This window comes from Aythya marila (genome assembly GCF_965140915.1).
Source record: "Aythya marila genome assembly, chromosome: 16".
Taxonomy (NCBI): Eukaryota; Metazoa; Chordata; class Aves; order Anseriformes; family Anatidae; genus Aythya; species Aythya marila.
In genome coordinates, this window is record NC_139057.1 from 487,084 (window position 1) to 510,328 (window position 23,245).

At 68.2% G+C, this 23,245-nt stretch overlaps 3 protein-coding genes across 3 annotated transcripts; 1 reads left to right on the forward strand and 2 right to left on the reverse strand.

The window, feature by feature from the left end:
* Positions 1-1,739: 1,739 nt before the first annotated feature.
* On the reverse strand, positions 1,740-3,788 carry LOC309884296 (uncharacterized protein). Its single transcript, XM_082773121.1, has 6 exons — positions 3,474-3,788; positions 3,229-3,366; positions 2,851-2,994; positions 2,392-2,532; positions 2,037-2,180; positions 1,740-1,858 (listed from the first exon to the last, which is right to left on the reverse strand). The coding sequence occupies exons 1-6, from the start codon at positions 3,784-3,786 to the stop codon at positions 1,848-1,850; spliced, it is 891 nt and encodes a 296-aa protein (XP_082629247.1). The 5' UTR covers positions 3,787-3,788; the 3' UTR covers positions 1,740-1,847.
* A 1,091-nt stretch (positions 3,789-4,879) lies between these two features.
* On the reverse strand, positions 4,880-7,072 carry WFDC2 (WAP four-disulfide core domain 2). The gene is made up of 4 exons (XM_082773629.1): positions 6,798-7,072; positions 6,417-6,551; positions 5,167-5,319; positions 4,880-5,078 (listed from the first exon to the last, which is right to left on the reverse strand). The coding sequence occupies exons 1-3, from the start codon at positions 6,991-6,993 to the stop codon at positions 5,168-5,170; spliced, it is 483 nt and encodes a 160-aa protein (XP_082629755.1). The 5' UTR covers positions 6,994-7,072; the 3' UTR covers positions 4,880-5,078; position 5,167.
* Positions 7,073-13,312: 6,240 nt separating this feature from the next.
* Positions 13,313-16,087, forward strand: LOC309884408 (uncharacterized protein; the record flags this gene model as incomplete). Its single annotated transcript, XM_082773355.1, has 5 exons — positions 13,313-13,415; positions 13,900-14,040; positions 14,385-14,525; positions 14,608-15,015; positions 15,971-16,087. 5 exons carry the CDS (start codon positions 13,313-13,315, stop codon positions 15,985-15,987), a joined length of 810 nt encoding a protein of 269 aa, XP_082629481.1. The 3' UTR covers positions 15,988-16,087.
* Positions 16,088-23,245: the final 7,158 nt, after the last annotated feature.

Here is a 23,245-nt window from a genome sequence, read left to right on the forward strand (position 1 = left end):
CGCCAGGCAGAACACCCACAGGGCCTCCCCCGTGGCCCCCCCTGGGCACGCGCCTTCCTTGGCTGCAGCGGGGCAGGACAGAGCCCGGTTCACCCCTCAGAGAGGGAACCTGCCCCCCCCAGACAGTGCCCCTGCCCCCCAGGCTGCCGGGTGCTGGGGCACGGCCACGGGCTCGGGGCACCCTGCGCTCCCCTTGGCTGTGCCGGGAAAGCCCCTGCCCTTGGCCGCGGCTGCCCACGCCTGTGCGGGGCTCCTGCCCGCTGTGCCGGGGGCTGCCTCGGGAGCAGCAGTTTTTGCAAACATCCCTCGCCTGCTCCTGGCAGCGCTGCGCTGTTTGGGTTGCAAACAGAGACGCTGCTGGGAGGGTTTCACTGCAAACAGCAGCTGCTCGGCCCAAACAAAGGAAACCTCCCATTGTCCTGGCGGAGGCATCAGGAGAGCGCTGCAGCTGGGCTGCTCTGCCCCGGCTTCGTCCCACGCAGGGCAGGACGGGGGCACCCGGGGGGGCTGCGTCCACCACGTGCTCCCCAAGGCAGTGGGGCCATGGGGTGGGCTCTGCAGCCACCTGGGCACAGGGACCCCCTCCCCGCGCTGTCGGGATGAGGGCTCACAGCAGCACGAGGCAAGGAGGGACCCAGGGGGCAGGGGGCAAGGGGAGCCGGGGTGCGAGGAGCCAGCCCCGGGCTGCCCCTGCCCGGCCGCTGCTGGGTTTGCCCCTGGGTACTCACCTCCCTCCTGCCCTGCTGCGGCGCCTGGCTCTGCCCCGAGGAGGAGGAGGCCCAGGAGGAGGCAGAGCCCCGGGCTCATGGTGCTGCTGGGGCCGTGCGAGTGTCGGGTGCTGGCTCAGGGCTGGGTTTAACGTCTGTGGCCGGGCTGCTGGGGTGCAGGGTGGCTGCCCCGGGGAGGAGGGAGGCTCCCAGAATCCGGGCGCCCCGCCAGCCAGGACGCTTATCTCCGGCCACGCCGCGCTTTGGGGTCGGGATGACCCCAGGGACAGGACGGGGACAGGACTCGGGTGCCTGAGGTCGTGCGGGTGCTGCCCCACGGCACAGTGCCCTGTCCTGCTGCAGCCCTGCCCGGGGCTCTCGCAGCCCCCCTTGACCCTCACCCCCCTCGGCAGTGGGGGCAGCCGGGGGCTGTGCTGGCTCAGCCCCTGCAGTATTGCCCCGCAGCCCGGCTCTACCTCCCTGCACGGAGCTTCTCGGGGCCGGGGGAGCCCTGGGGAGCCCGGGGAGGTGTCAGGATGATGGGTTGGGCTGGGACAGGGGGGGAGCAGGGTCTGTGGGGCCCCGGCACGTGGGGGCTGCTCCCTGCCCTCTCTCCATGCTGGGCGCTTCGTCTGCCCTGCCTGCATTTCCAACCAGGCTTTCACACTCCGGGATGCAAATGAACCTTGGTGCAAGGAATCTGAGTCAACAGGTTTCGGGCACTCCTGTCCCTGACTGCTGGGACAGCCACGATGTGTCCTGGGACCCACTGGGACGGTCACGGTGGGGGGGGGGGGGGGTGCCCGGGAGGCGCCCACATGGGAGCGGAGCCTCTCCCTGCCCTGCAGCTGCTGGAGCTGCGCACCCAGCATGGCACCTGCCTGCACCCCCTGCCTGCACCGTGCCCCCCCAGCAAACCACGGGGAATGCCAGCAGCCGGGCTGCCAGGAGCTGCTTTATTTGGTCTCGGTGCTTCCAAGCGGAGCGGGGGCACCTGCGCCCTGCACGGGCCGTGCAGGCGCAGCAGGAGCAGGACGCGGGGCTTCGCCTCACACCTCTGGCTCCTCACGGAGACGCGATGGCACGGGCTGGGAACGGCCCCAAAATGGCAGCTCCTGGTGCCGCCCTCCCCGGCCAGGGCTAGGCTGTGCCTGGAAGGGACGCACGCAGCGGTCAGTGCAGGATGAGCGCCCCTGTCCCCAGCGCAGGGGGAGCACGCTGCCTCCCCTCTGCCCCCCGCAGGCTGGATCTCTGCAGCCCGGCCCCTGCACGGTGCCGGGCTGCTGGGGCCGCGCCGTGCCTGCGGGCAGGGTTTGGGGCTGGCCTTACCCTGCAGCGGGGGGACGCACGCCCGGCCGCAGTCCCGCAGGCAGCACTTGTGTTTGGGGGGGCAGTCCTCGTCCTGCAGGCACAGCGTGAGGCACTCGCCTGCTCCGTCACCGGCGGCTGCGGGGGGGCAGAGCCCCGGCCGGGCTGGGCGCATGCAGAGGGAGCGGGTGAGGGGGCTGCCCTGCACAACGGGGTGAGCCCCTCGCCCCCAGGAGGGGCAGGGTGAGGGGCAGGGTGGGGGGCAGCTCCCAGAGCGCCGGGAGGGCAAAAGGGGAGCAGGAAGGGGGTCAGCGTGGCGGGGGACAGGATGGGGACGTGGCGGGGTCTTGCCCCCCCGCGGCACTGGCGGCTTTACCCTCGGTGGGCGCTTTGCAGACGTGGCCGCAGCCGGTGGAGCAGCATTTCCTCGCCCCAGGGCAGTCACCGTCGGTGTCGCACAGCTCCTGGCAGGGCCCCAGGGAGCCCCGCAGCACCACGGGGCACGCACCGGGCTTTGCTGCAAGACAGCGGCCCCGAGCACCGTGGCCCAGCCGTGCCCATGATGGGGCCACGGCCTCGGGGTCCATCCAGCCCCCCCATCCTGCCCCCCATCCCGAGCCCGGTGCCAGCCCTGCCCTCTGCTGTCCCGTGGGTCTGCTCCTGGGGGGCACGGAGGGTCGGGGCCGTACCCGGGCAGGGGTACCACCCGGATATGCTGCGGCGCTGGGGAGGAGCCGCGCACCCCCTGCCCGCAACCAGGGGGCTGCAGGGCCTGCGGGGGGGTGCACAGGTGTGCATGGAGAGTTCACACAAAGCAGGGGGTCTGGGGGGGTACCTGTGTGCGGGGAGGTGCAGGCCAGGCCGCAGCCGGAGAAGCAGCACTTGTGGTCCCCGGGGCAGTCCCTGTCGTCAGCGCAGCGGCTGGGGCACGGTGCCACGCCGCGCCGCGCTCGCTTCCGCGGGCAGAGGCCGGGTTTGGCTGCAGGGGGGCAGAGGCTCAGGGAGCGGCTTGGAGCCCGCTGCCCCCCCAGCACCCTGTGTCCCCGCACAGCGATGGGGGGCTGTGGACCCGTGGGTTTGCCACACGGCATTTCCAGCCCAGCGCGGGGCAGCCCCCAAGCTCGGGCAGGGATGGCTCCAGCAGCCACCATCCATCCCCCTGCCCTGCAGGGTGCCCGCGGTGTCCCCGGGGGCCGAGGGGCCGGTGCCTCACCTGGCTGTGCGGGCAGGCAGCGGGCGCAGCAGCTGTGGGTGCAGCACTTCTCCGCAGGGCCGCAGGCGGTGTCGTTGCCGCAGCTCGCCCCGCAGCTCGCCCCGCTGGGGCCGGCACGGGGGCAGTAGCCTGGGCTCTCTGCGGGGGGAGACGCTCGGTGCACGGCGTGCCGGGGAGCGGGGCTCATCCTGGGCACCCCGCCAGCTGGCAGCCCCCTGCACCCCATCCCTCGTGTCTGGCCGTACCTGTGGCGGGGAGGAGGCAGGCGCGGACGTCCCCGCGGCGGCAGCACTTCTCGGCCCCGGGGCAGCTGTGGTCGGAGAGGCAGTACAGCCTGCTGGGGCGCGGGGGGCTGCTCCCTGCTGCCGGGCACTCGCCCGCTTTGCCCGGGACCGGCGGGGTGGCAGGCAGCCGGCGGCCCCGCGGGGCACGGCGCGGCAGGGGGCCGGCAGCGGGGGCAGCGCCATGGTCCCCTGCTTGGGGCTGCTGGGCTGGGGCAGTGGGAAGCTGCACGCACAGGGCCAGGAGCACCAGCACCAGGGTGCCGGCGCCTGGCATCATGCTGCTGCAGGGAGCCGTGCCGCTGCGCCCCGCCGGCCGGGATTTAAACCCTGCTGGGTGGGGGCTGGCCGAGCTGCTCCGTCCCGTGGCGGTGCGGTGCTGGGACCGTGGGAGCGCCGGGTGGGAACAACCTGGCCTGGGGGAGATCCCAGGGCAGTGCCGGGCTCCTGGCCTGCAGCCGGCGCATCCTCCGTGCGCCCTTTCCAGGTCACTGGTGACCCGCGAGCAGCCGGGCTGGGGGGTGTGGGAGGCGCTCCCCAAACCCTGCTCCCTGCAGAGCCCCAGCGTGGGAACGGGACATGGGAGAGCTGGGGGAGGCTGTGCCTGCGGTCCCCGCCGTGCCCACCTGATCCTGGGGGGCCGTTTGGGCTGGTCTGAGGGCTCCTCAGCTCCTGCTGGCTCAGGGAGCTGGAGCAGGGTGGCCGTGAGAGGGGCAGGGAGCCAGGGCTCCTGCGGGGAGCTGTGAGGTGCATGGGAGAGCAGGGCAGGAGCAGAAGAGACCTGGTCTGAGCAGGCTGGGGACGGATGGGGCAGGGGCGGGGGCAGCACAAGAGCAGGGTCAGGCAGAGATGGGGCAGGGACGTGTGGGGTTCCCTGCCCGTGGCTCCTTTGGGCTCCTGCAGAGTCCTGCTGCAGGGCTGGGAGCGCGTGGAGCAGGCCTGGGGGATGCTCGTGCCATTGTGAGCACCAGCAGCACCCGGGTCCCCCTGCCACACATTCCCACCTCCCCGAGCCACCGCAGAGCAGAGATTAGCTCTGCTCCGCTGCACCTCATGGCCCTGTCTGAGCACGTCTGCTAACAGCTGGGGGGGGTGTCAGAGGGGCTGGGGGTGGGGGCAGCCCTGGGTAGGGGCACAGGCTGGGGACCCTTGGAGAAATGGGGCCTGGGTTGGCCCAGAGCCCTGGGCTGCCGGAACAGTGCTGGCTTGGGGTGGGCGACTGGCTGCTGAGACCCTTCCAGAGGCCACCTCTGCCAGGAGCCAGCGGCAGCTGTGCCGATTCGGGCACATTCGGGCAGGATGAGGCCAGGAGCAGTGGAGCTGCTGCCTGGCCAGGAGCGCAGCGGGATGGAGACGCGGCCACGAGTGCAGCAGGGAGAGGCTGCTTTATTGGTCAGGGCACGGGGGGCTGCGGCGCGCCCCCAGCCGGGCCCCAGGGAGGAAGCTGAGGCTGAAGGCTCTGAGCTGGGAGCCCAGCCAGGGTGCAGGAGGGCGCGGGGGGCCTGGACGTGCGGGCATCGCGTCGGGCAGCAGCTTCCCTGTGGCTGGGCTGGCAGCAGGAGGCTGTGCCTGCAAAGGGAGCAGAGGGCTGTCAGGGGGACGGGGGAGCGGGTCCCGTGCCACAGGAGCCCCAGGGCCGGGCGGGTGCCCGACTGACCTCAGTAGTGGGGAGTCACGCAGGAGACCTTGCCGCAGCCGTTCCTGCAGCACTTCAGGCTCCCGGGGCAGTTGGAGTCCGTCTTGCACTGGTTAGCGCAGAGCCCCAGCATGGGGATCCCTGGCTTCACGGGTGGGCAGGTGCCGGGCTTCTCTGCAACGGGAAGGGCGCAGCGTGAGACCCAGCGGCCGCGGCAGCAGGGGCAGGGCTGGGCGCTGCAGCTCCCGGAGCCACGGGCACGGCCCCGACCCTGCCCGCTGGCACCTGCAGCAGGGGGACCCCAGCGCGGGCTGAGGGCTCTCCCAGCCCGCAGCTCTGCCCCTTGGTGCTGCTGCCAGCCTGGGACCCCTGGGGACGCACAGAGTCGCCCCCCGGTGTGGCGGGCCCCACGCTCAGCCCTGTACTCAGGGGTGCACGGCTGGCACAGAGCATGGAGCCACAGCACGGGGCCACAGCGGTGCCTCAGCCCCACTGTCCCCTGCTTTTGCCACAGAGAGCCCCAGCCAGGCTCTCGTGGTTCATGACCTCAGCAGGGGCACGTGTCCCACGGGCAGCCTGCCCCGTGTGGGGCTCCTGCCGTGCCTCCCCCTGCCCGCTGCTGCCTGCTGCAGGCTCCCAGCTCCGCACGGCGCTGTCCTGTGCTGCGGCACGGCTCAGCCAGCTCTGTCCCTGCAGAAGGCGATGGAGGTGCCACAGCCCCTGGTTCACATCCGAGCGCTCACATCACATCACATCATCATCATCATCACACCACATCACATCACATCACATCACATCACATCACATCACATCATCATCACACCCCAGCTCCTGTGTCCGTCTGCCCAGGCTGCTCTCGGGCACGGTGAGCGCACCCCAGCAGGTGGCTGCAGGGCGCTGCCTGGCGCAGGGCTGGGGATGGTGCCGCTGGGAGACTCTCCCCAGGCTCAGGGTCAGGAGGTGGAATAGTGCAACGTCCTGGGCTGACGTGGCTGAGCAGCCAGCGGTCCCCGAGGGGTGCGAGGGGGAGCGGGCACGGGCTCCCCTGCCCTCTGCACCAGCCCAGCACAGCCGGGGCAGGGGGTGCGCTGTGCCAGGCGGTCGCCCCGCCAGAGCACACCCTGACCCCGCAGGGCCCCGCAGCCATGCTGCAGCCAGACACAACGGGAGCCCAGGCCCCACGCTGCTGCCAAGCCCCGGGAGCCCCGGTGCTGTCAGCTGCCGGGAGCAGGGCTTGCAGCAGCCCCGGGGCCGGGGCGGGGGACCGTTACCGTCGGGCTCCAGGCAGGCCGTGCCACAGGCCGCCGGGCAGCACTTGAGGGTGCTCTCGCAGTCGCCATCGGACTGGCACCCCACTGTGCAGTTGGCTTCCTCTGTCGCTGGGTCCGGGCACACGCCGGCTTTCGCTGAAAGGCAAAGGCACACGGTGTGGGTGGGCACGGGGCTGCTGGCCCTGCAGCGGGGCGAGGGCTGCCGGCTGGAGGAGGGAGATGCTGCTTCCAGCCCCTGGGCTGGCGCCAGGGATGCTGCTGAGCACGGCCCCACCGGGCGCTGGCTGGGGTCTCCGGCCCTGGCCCCCATCTCCAGCAGGCCCTGGGGCTGGGAGCGATGCCGGCTGCTCGCTCGGGGCCGGGCCGGGCGCTCATACTCACTCGTGACATTCTGGGCGGATGCTGGCGGCAGCTCTGCCCAGAGAACCAGGAGCCCTGCGAGGACGAGCACGCTGCTGGCCTTGGGCATGGTGCAGGGGAGCCGGCTCTGCGCGTGCAGGGCCACCCCGCTGGGCTTTAAGCTCCTCTCCAGGTGGGGCCGGCCAGGCGGGAGGGGACTGCCTTCCGGGTGGCTCATAAGGAACTGGCCTGGCCAGGCTCCCCCTTCGAGCCGTTGCACAATCCCCAAGTATCAGGTATCTGCTCGCTCCTGGCTGCCGACCAGGAAGTGGAAGCCTCGAGCAGAGCAGGCGTCTGGCAGAAAACTTGCCCGGCAGGAACAGCCGCCAAGCGCCACCGCTGCATCGCCCGCTGCGGCACACGGGGAGCCCCCGGCCACCCCCGGCCCCAGTCCTGGGGGTGCTGAGCAGTGGTGACCCCGCTCTGAGGTGGTGCTGGTCCCGCAGCATGCAGCCGGGCTGTGCTGGTAGCAGCAGCAGGCATTGGGCACATGGTGCCCACTCTCCGACCCGTCCCATCAGCGCCCCAGCAGCAGCCGCACGCTCGGGTGCAGCCCCCGGCTGGGCTGCGGCTGCCCTGCGGCACGGAGGAGCTGGCAGCGTGCTCGGGGCTGCGGCTCTGCTGCCCCTGCAGCCCCCCCGGCTGCTGCTCCAGCCTCTTGTTTTTGCACAGCTTTTCGCTACTTGACTGAAGAGCCCTTCAGGCTGCCCTGCACCTCCTCGGGAAGGCGCCCGGCACGCGGGGCTCGCTCGTGCCCCTCCTGCAGCTCCCTCCCACCCCAGTGCAGTCCTGTCCTGCAGCTCCCCGCTGCGCCCATGGCCTCCTGCAGCCCCGGGGAGTCAGCCTGGCCTGGCGGCAGCACTGCTGGGGGTGGCAGGGAGCGAGCCCCCCGTGTGCACGGTGCTGCAGGCACAGTGCTGCAGGGGCTGAGCAGCCCCAGGCCCCCTCTGCCGCACACCTCCTGCAGCCCACACGCCGGCTGTCAGCTGGCAGTGCCGGGCAGCACCAGGCCAGGCTCTATTTGAGCAGTCCCAGTGAGCCAAGCCATTGCAATCACCCCGCGTGGCTGCCCGGCCCTCACCAGCGTTTGCTGCTCAGCCACTTTGTGGTCACCTCCGAGTGCTGCCGGCAGTGGGTTTAATTCCCTCGGGGTCCGGCACTGTGCTGGGGGCCCCAGGGACTCTCAGACCCTTTGCTCACAGCTTCCAGTTTGGGCTCAGAGCGTTTGGCTCAGTCATGGGTACGACGTGAGGGCCCCTGCACGGTGCCAGTGCTGCCTGGCTGCAGGGCTGGGGCTGTGCTGCTCTGCCGGGGGGGCACCCGGAGCCTCCCCGGCCCTGTCCTGGGTACAGCCCCAGGCTCGGCCTCTCCACAGGGTGGGGGGTGAGTGGGGTCCTCCTGCAGGGACGTGCCCTCAGCACCGCATCTGCACCACGGGTGGCCCCAGCTCTGGGCTGGAGCATCCTGGAGCCCTGTGCAGGCGCAGGGCCGTGAGGGCTCAGGTGGTCCCTGCTGCAAGGTCACGAGCTGTTTGTCTCGACCAGTGTCTGTTTCCAAGTAATTTAACCCCACAGTCAACAATGCGGCAAGGTGTGGAGCTACAGTAAATCAGTAACTGTTTGCGTTTGCCTGCGGTCCCCTCCCCAGCGTGGGTGTTTATGCAGTAACAGGAGCCGGTGCTGACACCGGTGCCACGCTGCCCGCGGGACGCTCGCTGCCTTGCAGCGGGGGCGGCCCTGGGGCACGGCAGGGACAGGGCCACAACCATCAGCCTGTGTCCATCAGCCTGCACCCTCCGGGCTCTCACCGCACAGTGCCATGAGCTGGGGAGCGGGCAGGCTTTTGAGCAGGGCTCTGGCCACCGAAGGGGGGTTCGGTGCCGGGGTTTGGGCAGGGCGGGCGGCTGCAGCCGGGCAGTGCGGCCGGAGGTGTTCCTGCAGCGCCTGCAGCCCGGCCCTGCTGGGGATGTGCTGCAGGGAACGGCTCTGAGCCGGTGCTCCCGGCCCCGGGCAGACTGCAGGGGGGAAACAAAGAGCTCCCCGGACAGAGGCGGCCTTGTTGCAGCCGCTGGCTCCTGCACCAGGGGCATGGCACTCCGGAGGCCGGGGCAGGACGGGGAGGGGTAGTTCAGGGATGTGAGCATTGCCCCTGACACCGAGCAGAGGGAGCAGCCCGTCCCTGCCCTGTGCTGCGCAGGGACAAAGCCTGGCAGACCCAAAACTGACCCTCCTGGGGCTGGGCACAGCGGGGCCGGGCAGGGGCAGGGCGCTGCTGCAGGTCCAGTGCTGCCCACCCAGCAGCTCCAGGGCCCCACCACTATCCACGCTGCCGCACCTGTGCTGGAGCTGCCAGCAGCGCCTGCCTTTGAGGTTTATCACCCTGTTCAGTTGGCTGATCCTATAATTGCTCTTATCGTTCCCTTTGGCTCGTAAAGTCTGCGGAGCGCAGGATTTCCCGGGTACTGGTGGTGAGCAAGGTGGAGCTGGAGGGCTGCGAACGTGCAGATGCCAGCAGACAAGCTGCAGCACAGCAGCCACCTCCGTGGAGGACAGGAGCAGGCGGGAGCCCAGAAATGCGCTTGTGGCAGGGGACAAGGAAGAAACCGCGGAGGGAGCCGTGGGGAGCAGGGCGAGGTGCCTGCAGGGCTGCCTGGAGGCGATACCTTGACCCCCGCGGGACTCTGCGGAGCGCCCGCTCCGGCTGGATCTGCCTGCAGCCAGCAGCAGCAGCTGGAGAGGGGCTGAGCGTGCTGCTGTCGGGCTGGGCGGCAGGGCCAGCAGCTGCGCTGGCTCCAACCCACGCAGTCGGCATCGTTTTCCGGGAGATAGAAATACTTTGGCTCCCACCGCCCACGCAGCACATTCAGGATGCTGCCGTCCTTGCCCCCGCTCTGCCAGGAGCTTCCTCGACAGAGGCTGAGGACAGCCCCGATGGTTCAGGGGGCCCTGAGGCTCTGGCAGTGAGCCCTGTGCTGAGGCACGTCCCGGGCAGGATCCTGGCAGAGGGCTCAGAGGCAGCAGCCCTGCGCCCCAACCAGCACACCGCATTTCCCAGAGCAGCGGGTGGCAGCGCCCTCGGTGCAGACCCCACCACATGCCATGCCCAAGCCCCTGGGTGACTGCAGCCACTCTGCGGGTGGCAGGGAAGGTGCCCAGGTCCCGTCTCCTCCCTTGTGGGAGCATGGCGAATGATTAAAGGGGAGCATTGCTGCACCAAGCAGGGTGCCCCAGGGTGGGCAGGGGCACTGTGTGGCCGCACGGCAGCTGCTTGGCTTCCCCACACCAACACAGGGGGACAGGGCGAAACGCAGACACCCCTTCCTCTGGGCTCTGGCCTGGACCTTCCTTAGTGGAGGACAGCTGCATCCACGGGGGTGCCTGGGGAATTCTCTGCCCCTCTGGGGCCGCCTGTCCCACCATCGAGGTTCACCCAGGGGCAGGAGGGCTCCCTTGGTGCTCCCACGGTCACCAAGCCCTCCTTGTCCCTGCGCTGCCCACACGGCACAGACCTTGGTGGTCCCCTCAGGGCTGCGGAGCCCGCAGGCAGTGCCTGGCCCCAGCCTGTCGCGGGCTCTGCACCGCCACGATGGTGCTACCTGCTCGCCCAGCCCTCAGCCTGGTGTGGGAGCCCAGCCTGTGCCAGCCCCGCTCTGCGGCACCCCGAGGACCCCCGCACTCACCCATGTACTCGGTGGCTGTGGCAGCCGGCTGCAGCTGCGCGCACAGGGCAAGGACACCCAGGAGCAAAATGCTGGTGGCTTTCATGGTGCTCCCCGAGGACGCCGATGGCTGGCGCGGGTCGGCAGGGGTTTATATCTGCGCGGGGCTGGGGAGGGGCTGCCACGCACATAACCTTTGGGTACTGAACCTCTCAGTGCGTTCCACAGCTGTGCCCGAGGCAGCAGCAGCTCTGCGTCGTGCTATTACCTGAGAAATCATTTACTATGGCCCCATCCCAGCCCCAGCAGCCAGGCTGCAGCCAGGGTGGGGACACGAGCACCCAACAGGCATCCTGCACTGGGGGGGAAACATGGGCCATGAGCCAGGGCCCTGGGAAGCCGGGATGAAGGGGCTGGAGCTCTCCAGCTTGGAGAAGAAGTGACAGAGGGGACAGGAGGGCAGCCGACAAAGAGCAGTCTCCTCACCAGAGCTGTGGGACTCATCACTGCAGATGTCAAACGTTGCCCAGGTCTGGAAAGAGATGAGACAAGTTGATGGGGCAGGGACCTGCTGTGGGACTGTAGAAGGACACGCACCCCGAGGTGGTGGCCATGGTGGCTGCAAGGCACAGGGGCGTTTTGGGACAGAGCAGCTGGGGGTCTGCTCCAGGCTGTGCCCACCCTGCAGAACCAGTGCCTGCGTGCCCCAGCCTGGTCCTTTTCCCCCATCCGCCTGCGGAGCCACGGGTGACCGGCTCCTCATCGCTGAGCATGGCTCCAGGGGGAGGACAGCGTGGGAAGCCGGTGTGACGTGCAAGGCTGGGAGCACCCACTCACCCTGTGCCATGCACCCTGTGCACCATTCCTGCGTGGGGACAGGCAGCTGGGTGCCGTCACGCCGGCGGGCTGGGCGCGGGCAGCGGCAGGGCCACGTCCCGGCAGACGGCGCGGCTGGGTGCTGCGGCGGGGTCACCACCGGGGCTGCCACTCAGCAGGCTGTGCTTGGGGACAGGAGGAGTGGGGCAGGCAGGGAGGCTCGCGGGTGCCAAGGCGGATGCCGGCCGCAGGGGCTGCCCCAGGGCTCGTACTGCTGCCTCCAGACACCTGCGACTGGGAGGGGACGCCTGAGATTAACGGCGCAGGGAGATTACAGGGAGCCCGGCGCAGCCAAGCGTGCAAAGGGTGAGCAGCACCGAGGACGAGGTGTGCTCCATGCCTGCTGGGCCCTGCGGCAATGCGGCTGCTGTCTCTGATGGGAGATGCTGCCGAGGGTGCGCAGACCCACGCAGGAACCCCATGTCCCTGCCTGCGACCTTCGTGTCCCTGCCAGGCGCTGCAGGTGGTGCCACAGCCGATCCGCCCCCAGGCTCCTCTTGCTGGTGGTGGCAGGGCTTGCCTGCGGGCAGAGGCACTTGGCTCACTGGGCTCGGCAAACAGGAGCCACACAGGGGCTGGGAAATGAGGCGCACGCACCGAGAGCATTGCCCCCAGCATGGCAGTGCACGGGACTGCAGGTGGCACCTCCAGCCTCGGGGCTGGGTGCAGGTTTGGGGGCGCAGATTTGGGGGTGCAGCTGGGCGGGTGGGGCTGCAATGAGGCACTGGGGGGCAGCCTGAGGCTGCGGAGGATGGAGAGGGGCAGGACCTGGCTATGGCCAGGTGCACAGGGCTCTGGTGGAAGGGGCTTGTTCCCTGCCCCAGGTGTGCCCGAGGAGTGGTGCTGGGCACGGGGAGCGAGGCCTCGGCTGGGGACCAGGTGCGTGGGGTGGGGGGGGAACCGCTCCCTGCCTGTGCTCTTCGCAGCCCACCTGAGAAGAGGCATCTTTGTGCTGGGGCCGAGGTGATCTCTGCTGTCTCCCGGGAGGGTGACACCTTCCCGACCGTATTTCCCTGCTGGGAAATTCCCTGTTTGCGTCACGCAGGCTCCGAGCAGCCAAATGCGCTCGTTGCTGGAGGGACCGGGTCTGGCACAAAGGGAACCCGGAGCAAGGACCCCGCGGCCGGCAGCGCAGCCCCAGCCCCGTCCCTGCGCACAGCCCCGCTCCGCACCGCGCTGCCTCCGGGGGCTGCGGGGCCGGGGCCGCCGTTCCCGGGGCGGTGCGGGGCGTGCGGCTACCGGGGGCGCTTCGCCGCGTGCCCGAGCCCCGCAGCTCGCGGTGCCGGGAGGCTCCTGCGGCTCCCCCGGGCCGTGGGGCCCCCCCGCTGTCCTGCCCCGTGCCCCGGCCATGCCGTGCCGAGCCGTGCCGTGCCTTGCCGTGCCGTGCCGTGCCGTGCTGTGCCGTGCCGAGCCGTACCCCCGGGGCTGTTCGCCCGCGCCCCGCTGTGCAGCCGCCAGGTGAGGCTGTTGCTCCGCCAAAGCGGGCGCGGGGGCGGCGGGGGCGCTGCTCGGCTCTGCCCGCCCGTGCTGGGGCCGTGCCACGGGCTGCGTCCCGGGCCGGGCTGGGCCGAGGCGTGCCCCGTGCAGGGCCGTGCCCCGTGTCCCTTGTTCCGTGCCCCGTGTCCATGTCCCATGTCCCGTGTCGGGCCGTGCCCCGTGCCCGGCCGTACCCCGTGTCCCTTGTTCCGTGTCCCGTGTCGTGTCACATCCCGTGTCGTGCCATGTCCCGTGTCGTGCTGTGCCCGTGCCGGGCCGTGCCCCGTGTCCCGTGTCCCACATCCCGTGTCGTGACACATCCCGTGTCGTGCCATGCCCCGTGTCGTCCCGTGCCGGGCCGTGCCGTGCCCGGTGCTGTCCCGTGCCGGGGAGGGGCAGGAGCCCGGTGCGCGTTGCGCAAGGCCCGGGGCAGGGCTCGGGGCCCTACAAAAGCTCCGCGGGGCGCGGGCGTTGCGAGGGCAGCGCCATGAAGCCGGGGTCGCTGCTGTCGCTGCTGTCGCTGGTGCTGCTGGTGGCCTTCCTGGCCCCGCCGGGCGAGTGCCGCCTGGACTCGGAGCTCGTCCTGGCAGGTGAGGCCGTGGGGCCGTGCGGTGGGGACATGGCTACAAGGAGCAGGCGGTCCCCAAGGTCTTCTCCAACCCCAACGATTCGGTCATCGCGTGGCCCCTCTGCCCCTCGCCCCTCGTTCAGGGCGAGGCCGTGGGGTCAGAGCTGGGCTGTGACACCGCGTCCAGCCCGGGCTGTCCCCACTGATGGCACAAGGGGAAAACCTGCTCTAGACCCCAAAGCCAGCATGTAGGGCAGGTGCTGCAGTGCTGGAATATGGGGTGGTGGCGGGGTTGGAGCACCTCCAGTGGCTCCCAGAGCAGCGGCGTTTCCAGCAGGCGCCTTGCATCGCCTCGTGTACCCGCACCGCTGCCGGGCGCTGGGTGCCAAGGGCAGCACGAGACCTGCTCTGTGAGCTGCTGCTGGCTGCAGGGGCCAGCCTGGGGGGCTGTGCCTGGGCTGGGGACTCTGCCTGCCCGCTGTAACCGCCCCCCCTCACCCTCCTAGGGAAGTTTGGTGACTGCCCTGCGCCCAGGAAGACCCCCAACAGCGACTGCGGCAACTTCTGCTCTACGGATGACAACTGCCCGGGCAGCGAACTCTGCTGCAGCAACGGCTGTGGAAAGGAGTGCACGATGCCCATTGGAGGTGAGGGGGTCCCGTCCCCCCGCAGCCCCCTGTGGCCCTGAGGGAGCCCGTGCTCTGCTCTCTGGGTGGGGGTGAGCTGGGTGCTGCCAGCCCCTGCACCCCGTCCTGGCACGGGGCTGGGATGCGCTGGTCTGGGCTCCTCCGAGCTCTGCCTGCGGGGGCATCCCCCACAAGAGCTGGTGTGGGGCCCCTGCACCCCATCTCCCCCACTCTCAGCCCCTCTGGTGGGGGGACCCAGGGGTGCCCGCTGCTCCCTGCCTGCAGAACCTGGGGCTGGGTTGGGCTGGGTGTGGGTGCGGGCGGGGAGGGGCTGGCAGGGCCCTGACCCCACCGGACACCCCCAGCAAAGGCAGGTTTCTGTCCACGGGTGGACTCCAACCTCATAACCATCTGCCTGGTGGACTGCGCCCGCGACAGCGACTGCGCGGGCAACGAGAAGTGCTGCAGCATGGGCTGCCACGTCCGGTGTGCGCGGCCGGTGCCAGGTAAGGGTGGCCAGGAGCCTGGCGGGAGGGGTCCGTGACCCGGACAGACCCCGTGGACACGAGTCTTTCTCCCTACCCGCAGCCAAACCAGGAGTCTGCCCCAAGAGAAGGTTGCGGTATACCTTACGCCCTTGCAACAGCACCTGCAGAGATGACACCGACTGTCCCGGCAGACAGAAGTGCTGCTTCACGGGCTGCAGCCTCGGCTGCATGGCCCCGGACAGACGGAAGGGCTACAGCCCCACTGCCACCCTGCTGGGCTGGGGCTGGGGCTGGGGCTGCCGCCAGTGTCCTGCTCTCATCGCCAGCCCCGTGCTCCAAAGTGACGTCTGCCACTTGCCCCCGGAGCACGGCCCGTGCAGGGGACTCTTCTATCGCTACGCCTACGACCCTGCCACGGGGACGTGCCGGCTGTTCCTGTACGGCGGCTGCAGAGGGAACGCCAACAACTTCGAGACCCTGGGGGAGTGCCAACGGGTCTGCCAGCGGGGTGAGAGGAGGGCACTGGACTGGGCTGGACTGGGCTGGACTGGGCTGCCCCTGCCCAGGGGCTGGTGGCAGGGTGGGAGCGTGGAGCCGCGTTGCTGCGCAGCCAGCTCCGGGGAGGTGTGGGTGGGGGCCGAGCAGCAGTTCTGAAGGATGTGAAGGGCAACGGAGCGTGCAGGCGGCTGCTGCTGAGAGCTGCCCTGCACGAACCCGCTGAAAGCACCCCCACAGGTCCTTGCGCCATGGTGGTCCTGGGGCCACCCACCCCTCCCCGTGCCCTGCTGCTCCCTGGGCCGCTGGTGCCTGGGGTCGGCTCTCCCCGGGGGGCTCACCCGGCCACCACACACTCAGGGACCCCTGTGCCTTTCTGCTCGGTGATTTCAATCAGCACACAGCCCCGTCCTGGGAGCGGGGCTTGTCTCTGGTGAGACCTGGGCGATACTGTTAGCAATAATAATTTCGCAGCCTGATTATCAAAATTAAAGCTGCCAATCCAAGGCTCTCAGCCTGCACAGGAGGGGCGGAAAAAGGGCGCACTCCTTGCAGGTTGCCTTCCCCTTTCTGTGCCCAACGCTTCTGGCACAAGGGGAGAGGTTGGAGGGGGAGGCAGCCCCCTGTGGGTGCTCGCTGGGTTGTGACACTTGTTTCCTAGCACAGCCACGGGCAGTTGGGGCTGTTGGTGGTTGAACGGCAGCCGCCGTGGCCGCTCCCTTCCCCTGGCACTGAGGGGTTCCGGGGAGGCTGTGGCCCTGGCGTGGCACAACAGCGGGACCAGGGGATGCTGCTGCCTCCTCGGGGCACCTGCTCCGTGTCCCTGCTGGGCTGGGGGCTGGAGAAGGGGCAGCCCCGGGGTCACTGTGCTGGGGGGGAGCTGTGCCGCAGCCTGGGGCTGGCAGCAGCCCCCACAGCTCCTCAGCCCTGCCCGCACGCCCTGCTCACTGCCCTTCCTTTCTTCCCAGGGAGAGCCAAAGAGTGACCCCGAGAGGACGCCGCAGCCCGGCCAGGTCTGCAGCGGGGGCCGGCCACTGCCCCCTGCCCTCTCAATAAAGCCGCCAGGACTCCTGGCTTGCAGCATCATTGCCATCTCTCTCTTGCCTTCCCACTGCGTCCAGGGGCCACCAGTGGCACCATGTGGCCTCGTGCTCCCCAGCGCCGTCCTGCTCCCCCTACACCCTGGGGAGGCTGTGGGGACGGGGCTGAGCCCCCCGAGCCCACCACAGAGCAGGGCTGGCGGTGCTGTGCTGGCACGGAGGCTGCTGTCCAGGCAGGCGAGCTGCTGGGGTGGGGGGCCACGGCCACAGAGTGGCATGGGAGGGATGAGCATTGCTCACGGACACCAGGGGCTGGTGCCAAATGGGGGGGCAATGCCCAGGGCTGGGCACAGGGATTGCCTCGGGGAGGTGCATTTGGGGGTGCAGGGGGTGGGCTTGTGCTGTGTCAGCCCTGCAGCACACAGACACGGCCGGGCCTGTGCCCTCCCCACGCCACGCCAGCTCTGACCACCGGCAAGCTCTGCACACAGAGCTGGTGAGGAACTCGAAACAGAAAAGACGAAAACCTCCTGAAAGTGCCCATTCATTACTCAGCTCCCTCTCTCCTGGCTCCTGCTCAGCCCCAGCTTGGGTTGTGATTGCTCCTTGGTATGGGGCTGGAAGCTGGGGGCAGCCCCCAGTGTTCCCGGTGCCAGTCCCCAGTATCCCAGTGCCAGTCCCCAGTGTCCCAGTGCCAGCCCCAGGCTGCGGGCGCAGCGCAGGGAGCCCAGCCCGCACACTTGGAGCTGCAATTCCGAGGCACGGGGAAGGAAAATGAGAAGGGAACACACGGAGCTCCAGCGCCACGTCATCCTGGTGCTGTCATCAAGCCCCACACAGTGCCAGGGGGCTGTGGGGGGGCTGCTGCCCGCTGCCACCCCATGCTCGGCGCCCCCCTCAGTGCGGCTCTCGGGGGGTTGGCGGCAGCGGCTGCACAGCTCAGTGCTTGATAGCAGCTCTGATAGCTGCCATCCATAACGGGGCTCGGATCTGGGCAGGGGGGGCCGTGGCGGGCGCTGGCTGCCCGCGGGCTGGCGGCAGCCCTGGCCCCGTGCCACGCGGCGCGGCCCCGGCCAGCGGTGTGGCCACGCGTGGCGTGCCGGCTGGCGGCGCGGGGAAGGCGGCCTCCCAAAATGGGGTTTTTATTACAGCCATACATCACCGCGGCGGCCTGATGTGGGCAGACGGCGGTGATTTTTCTTCATGGTTTACAGACAAATGAGGGGAAGGAAAATTGATGTGAACTTTGCTATAGCAAGAGGTCGGCTGTGCGGGCAGGGAGCTGGCGGCGCTCGGGCTGGGGGCTGCGGGGGCCACCTGCCAGCCCCCCCCCACCTCAGTGGCCTCTGCCTGCAGGACAGACGGACGGGAGCACCGGCAGGACCGGGAGGCACCGTGTCCAGCCTGGGCACTGTGCTCGTTCCATCCACACGTGTGGGGTGTGCGGGAGAGGCACCGCGGTTGAGCCCCCAGCCCACGGGGAAGCTCCCCCCCAAAGCTGGGGGCTGGAGAGTGACCGGGACCCCCACGTCCCCGGCCCCATCGCCTGCAGGGAGGTGTCTGGGGGGGACGGGCGGGCAGGGTTATTAATTCCAGCGGACGTTCATTATCACTGCAGACGTGGCTTTGATGTGCAGCCCCGGGCTGGCTGTTGTCACAGGCTTTGGGTGAGATCTTGATTGCCCTCACCACAATTAAAGTCGCCTCCAAACACCACGGTCCTGCCTGGCATAAGATAACAGTTAATACCCGCAAATAGTGACTATCAGCTTCTCCATAAGGCCCATAAATATTAATACAATTCTAATTAGTTCCTTTAAATACATTGCCTAAATTAAGCATTTCCTCGGCAATAAATCAGCGGAGCTTTGGCATTCTGCTCGAGCACACTCAGCAGATCGCAGGCTCACCCCAGGACCACACTGGCCCCCGTGGCCGGCCCCTGCGTGCCAGGGATCGGACCCTGCAGTGACCAGGGGCTGTGCTTGGTGGTGCTGAGCTGAACCGTGCTGAGCCGTGCCATGCTGAGCTGTGCCACACCAAGCTGTGTTGAGCTGTGCCAAGCTCATGTAGAGCTGCCGTCCCCCTGCAGCGTCACCCAGAGCCCCCCAGGCTGGGCCGTGCCGCAGGGGTCCCGCTGATGCCTCTGGCAGGGTCCGGTGCTGAGGCAGCGAGCAGGGGAGCCCCGTGCTTCAGCCTGGGCTTTGTCAAGTGATTGCGAGAGAGGATTTTCAAATATAAAGTATCTCCTAAGGACTCCAAAGTCACCGATATAAAAATAAACCGACGATTAGATTCAGAAGAGGAAAGGGAGCCCAGGCTTCGCTGTACAAGCAAGAAGTGCCCTGTGACCTTAATCAGGAGTAATATTATTAATACATTTTCCCGCAGGTGCACCCGAAGATTTGCATTTCCAGCAATTTGCACAATAATGAGGCGAGCTGACCATGCTTCACCTCTGCAGCAATCACCTCCAAATCAGTGGCAGCGTGCCGCCGAGCTCATTTGGAGGCTCGCGGGCTGCAGCCGCAGCTGTGCCCGGCGTCCCGAGCGCTGCCCTTCCTCCTCCCGCGGCTGGAAGCGCCACGCGTCCCCCCCGCTCTCCGGTGCTGGTGGCACTGGAACAGAGCAGACACCAAACCCGTTTGCTCCGGGAGGAATTAATACAGTGTGAAGCCTGTGGTGGGTGATTTAAGAACTGAATTTAAAATCTCAACACAAAGAGATTTTTTTTATAAGGTCAGAAGAGAGATTAAATGCTACAGACAAGCACAGCGCTTGCCACTTCAATCATTGCTTTCACCATAAATGTTTGGGGCTGGCGCCGTGTCCCCACGCTGCCCACATGGCTCAGAGCCCCCTGCCTCAGATGGGGCCGTCCTGGGGCAGCGGGGGGACACGTTGCTGCGAGTGCAGGCAGTGAGGGATGTGGTGGCAGCCCTCACTGTGCTGATGTCCCCGTGGGCACGTCCTGAGACGAGGCAGAGCCGGCCTGAGGAGGGTGAGCACAAAGCGCTTCTGTGCATGGCTCTGGTGAGGAGCTGGAGGCACTGGTGAGAGCTGGGGCTGGGGGGCTGCACCCCCCTGGGTGAGGAGAGTGGGGTCAGCTGTGGGTGCCGGGGGGGCCCTGCCTGCTGTGCCCCCAGGGCTGGTGCCCACCCGGCCTTCCTGGTGGGGCCAGCTCCCCACGGCAGGGACCGGGATTGATGGCGAGAGATCTGGAAGGCTCCAAATGCGGAGGTGATATCGCTGCGACACCCCCATCCATCACGAGGCGCTCATTATTAAGTAACACCCTGCACGCCGGGCTGATTTCACACCTTATCTGAACCCAGCAGCTGTGCCCTAAATCCTGAGCGCCGCGACTGTCTGGAGGAATTCGGTTGCCTGTGTTTAAAATTAGTGTTAGCATCTATCATTTCCCCACACCAAATGGCTTCTGTGTCGGCGCTTGGCAGCACTAATCTGTCACCGGGCTCTGCGCTGCCCAGCTCCGTACCCTCTCCGTCACTGTCACAGGACCCCTCATTGGCAAAATGTCACCCAAAGGACAAGTGCCACAGCTTGGCCTCTCCCTCCGCCCCTCTGCTCCTCTGTGCCCATCACCGCGGCCGCCTGGCAGGGCTGCCTCAGGCTCCAGGCTCCCCGGCACGGGTGGTGCCCCCCCTGGACAGCCCCTCCGTGAGTGTCTGGGGCTGCCCCTGCTGCTGCCCCAGCTCGGGGGGGCTGTGGCAGAGCCCCCGTCTGCCTCCAGCTCCCGCCGCCTCCCTGAGCCCCCCAGGCCGGGCAGCTCCAGCGCAGGGTGCGGGATGCAGGGGGGTCCCGAGCCGGGGCGCGAGGTCTGGCAGCCGGGGCTGCCGAGCTCCTGCAGCAGCAGGGAAGTGCCATAAATAACCTCCCATTAGCGCGGCGGCGCTGTGCTGAGTGACTGATTTTGCTGGCTACATTACGGGCTTCATAAACACAGTCGTTTATTCCCAGCCTTTGCTCCACCGCCTCCGGCGCCGGGAGCTGTGCTCGCCTCTGCTCGGGCAGTGTCCACGGCCCCGGTGCCGTGCTGGAGCCAGCTCCTCGTGGGGCACAGGGCATGGGTCCCAGAGCAGCACTGCCGGGGCTTGCCGACACCCATGGGTGAGAGCCGTGACTGCTCCCTGCGGTGTGGGCACCCCGGCAGGAGCCAGGTCCTTGCTCAGAGTGATGGAGATGGAGTCAGGCAGCGTCGTCCCTCGCCGGCTGCTCCAGCCCTGCCGCCCTGGTGCCAGCCCTGCCCTGGGCCCCGCAGCTTCTCAGCCCCTCTCTCCAGCTCGCCGCCTCCCGTGGGGGCCGTGGTGCCGCGGTGCCGGCCCCAGGCACGTGGCCGGGCCCCTCCTGGCCGCTGCTGCCGGCGCCTGGCGAGGAGCCGCTGCCAGGCAGGTGATGCTGGAGCTGTCGGCGTGATGAAAAGCCTCCTGCAGCAATGCAGATAACATACAAGCACAGGTCAGGCGAGGCCCGTGTAGCCCATCCATCAGAGCCCAGCAGCTACAGGCGCTCCCCGTGCCACCATCTGATGCATGTTATCTGGCACAAATGCGTTCCTTCCCCCAAGGTTAAACGGATGAGTGAGGTTCAGGCAATGACAGCTCTGCTTGCCCTGCAGAGGCGATAAACGAGCTGGAAGAACCAGAGGGGAAAAAAAAAAAAAAGGTTTGTGTGCTGTCAAATGCTCCTTTTGATGGTGCCAGCCCGGGCACTCTCCTGCAGGGTGCTGGCATGGGGCTGGTGGCAGCGCAGAGCCGTGCACAAGGATGGGGACCCACGATGGGGACCCACGATGGGGACCCACTCCCAGCGATGAGGACCGTCACAGTGCAGCCGTGTCGCTGCCGTGTGATGGGCAGGTGAGCGTGTGGTTGTTTTGGCTGAGCCCCCCTGCCCCGTGCAGGCAGCGCTGCGGGCACAGATGGGTGGGACACGGTGGGAACGTGGTGAGGTGGAACCGCTGGGGAGGGAGCCCCAAGGTCTGCCAGCTGGGACCCCAGGAGAGCCAAGGGTGGGGTCTCTAAACACAGCCTGGTGCTGGGTTTCCCCCACTCTGCTCTTTTTGGCTGCTGGCAGTTTTGCAGCGAGCTGCTGGAGCCCCGCTGGGGGGTGGTGCTGGCCCCGTGCTGCTGGAGCCCCCGTGCCCGGGGCATTTTTGCCAGCTGCAGCACAGCCGCCGAGGTGCGTGCGGGGGGCGCCTCCCGTGCAGCATCGCCCCGTTGGGTGCCACTGCCCTCGCTCAATGTCACACTTGGAGCCTGTCAACGTGAAAAAAGGTTTGCATCCGATAAGCGATCGGGCTGTCAGCTGCGGAGTGCTGCTCGCTTGTGATTTACTGCAGCGTCGCTAACGGAGCACAGATTTTTCTTAATCTAAATTGAAAACTACTCAAGTAGAAAAATAATTTCATTGCTTCATCTCGGAGGGGCGGGGGAAAGGCAGAAGTGTTGTGCCGGGGCTGGCTGGCCCGGGCCGGCTGCTCTGTGCTCGTGGCTTGGCTCCCGCGCCCTGTGCTCTGGTTTGGCCCCGTGCCGCGAGCCCCCGGCACCAGGAGGAGCAGCAGCTGCATGGGCTGCGGCAGTGAAGCCCCCTGCGAGCCCCCGCCTCGGCCTGGGAACTGCTGGCACCCCTGGGCGAGGGGTTGCAGGGGTCGTGTCCCTGCCGATGGGGCGTGGGGGAGGCCCTGGGGCTGCCCCGTGGGGACACAGGAGGGGGCACGTCCCCGGCGTGGCATGGAGGCGGCGCGGAGAAAGTGTGACTGTCTGCACCCTGCTCCCTCCCAGCTCCTCATTAGGGGCTAACAGTCGTTAGCAGCGAGCGCGGGCAGGCAGACGCACACATGCCCGACCAGGCTGCCACACGTGGCCCCCGGTCCATTTTAATTTGCAGCACTAAATGCCAGGAGGGGCCGCGGGCAGGGCTGGGGCTTGGCTGCAGCACCTGGGCAGGGCTGGCCCTGGGCAGGAGCGAGATTTGGCCGCTGTGCTGCGGGGGGAGCCGGGAGGGGCTGGGGGCACAGCCAGGTGCACGCAGGCGCAGCCCAGGCAGGCGCTGCCTCGCCGGGAGATCGGCAATTTGGAGCATGAGCGAATTCTGGGAGCGTTTGCTGAGCTGGATAATAACGTGCCCAGTGAGCTGCATCCCAAGCACGCCGCCAAATTAAAGAATTTTTTTTCCCCTTTAATTTAAAAGTCACCGTTGGGAAATCTCCGTCGGCCTCGCCAGTGATTTCCCCCCAGGCTGGCTTTCTGGAGAAATCTTTAATTTTGATTGTCACACTTTCTGGAGTTTAACTCGGGGAAGCAGAGCCATAAATAAGGTGCCACTTCGGCGCCAGGCTCCAGCTGTGCCGGGACAGCGAGCGGCACCGGCGCGGGCAGGCAGCAGCCGCGGGCAGGGCGAGCAGCCCGGCCGTGGTACCGGCAGCCCCAGCACCCCTCCCCGGCACCTCGCCCCCGGCCCCCTGCCCGCTGGCCAGCCCCGCACACCCCAGCCTGATTTCACAGGTCGCTGCCCCTTAATTAGCTGGGCCCTGTCCCCCTCTCCCCACCGCCTGCAAAACCGCAGGTTGATGAATTTCTCATTAGCCTCAATTCCACAGCTGGCTTCTCCCGCCTGCACCGGCACATCCACATCACCCTGCGGTGCTGCCGGGCCCGGGGCGCGCTCTGCCCGGTGCCTGGCTGTGCTGCGCCATGCCACGTGCCCGCACCGTGCCACCGGGCTCTGAGGCCGGCACGCCGGGCACAGCGGGGTCTCTCCATTTGCTGCAGTGCGTGCGGTGGGGCCGTGGCTCTCTGTGAGAGCAGCCGGAGGCACAGCCGGATCCTACAAACCAGATGTGGTGTGGGCACAGGGCGGCGAGTACGTGCGAAGGCTGCTTCACAGCCTGGCTCCGTGTGCCGCTGCTCCCCGGGGCTGCCCGAGCCCCATCGTGGTGGGGCCGGCCTGAGGGGGCTGCGCAGAGCCCCCCACAGCCCCTCTCCTCTCTCTGTGTGGGTGAAACCTGCTGGCAGCCACAGACAGGGTTTTTCCTCTCCCGTAACGAGGCCTTGGAAAGGACTCGCACAGCTCTACGGGCAATTAAGAGAAAGGGAAAAAAACACAAGCACCTCCCTTTCGGCACAGAGCCCCGCGCGGTGGTGCTGGGGTGAGCTCCGGAAAGGTTACAGCCCATTTGCA

What these genes read in the sequence shown, in the direction of transcription:
- LOC309884296 (XM_082773121.1), bottom strand. Translation starts at nt 3,786, where the DNA reads ATGCCAGGCGCCGGCACCCTGGTGCTGGTGCTCCTGGCCCTGTGCGTG. An exon ending in CTGCCTCCTCCCCGCCACAG is followed by an intron (nt 3,367 to 3,473) that starts GTACGGCCAGAC and finishes CTCCCCCCGCAG; the next exon opens with AGAGCCCAGGCTACTGCCCC. An exon ending in CTGCCTGCCCGCACAGCCAG is followed by an intron (nt 2,995 to 3,228) that starts GTGAGGCACCGG and finishes GCCCCCCTGCAG; the next exon opens with CCAAACCCGGCCTCTGCCCG.
- WFDC2 (XM_082773629.1), bottom strand. Translation starts at nt 6,993, where the DNA reads ATGAGCCACCCGGAAGGCAGTCCCCTCCCGCCTGGCCGGCCCCACCTG. An exon ending in ATCCGCCCAGAATGTCACGA is followed by an intron (nt 6,552 to 6,797) that starts GTGAGTATGAGC and finishes TTTGCCTTTCAG; the next exon opens with CGAAAGCCGGCGTGTGCCCG. An exon ending in GGCCTGCCTGGAGCCCGACG is followed by an intron (nt 5,320 to 6,416) that starts GTAACGGTCCCC and finishes TTCCCGTTGCAG; the next exon opens with AGAAGCCCGGCACCTGCCCA.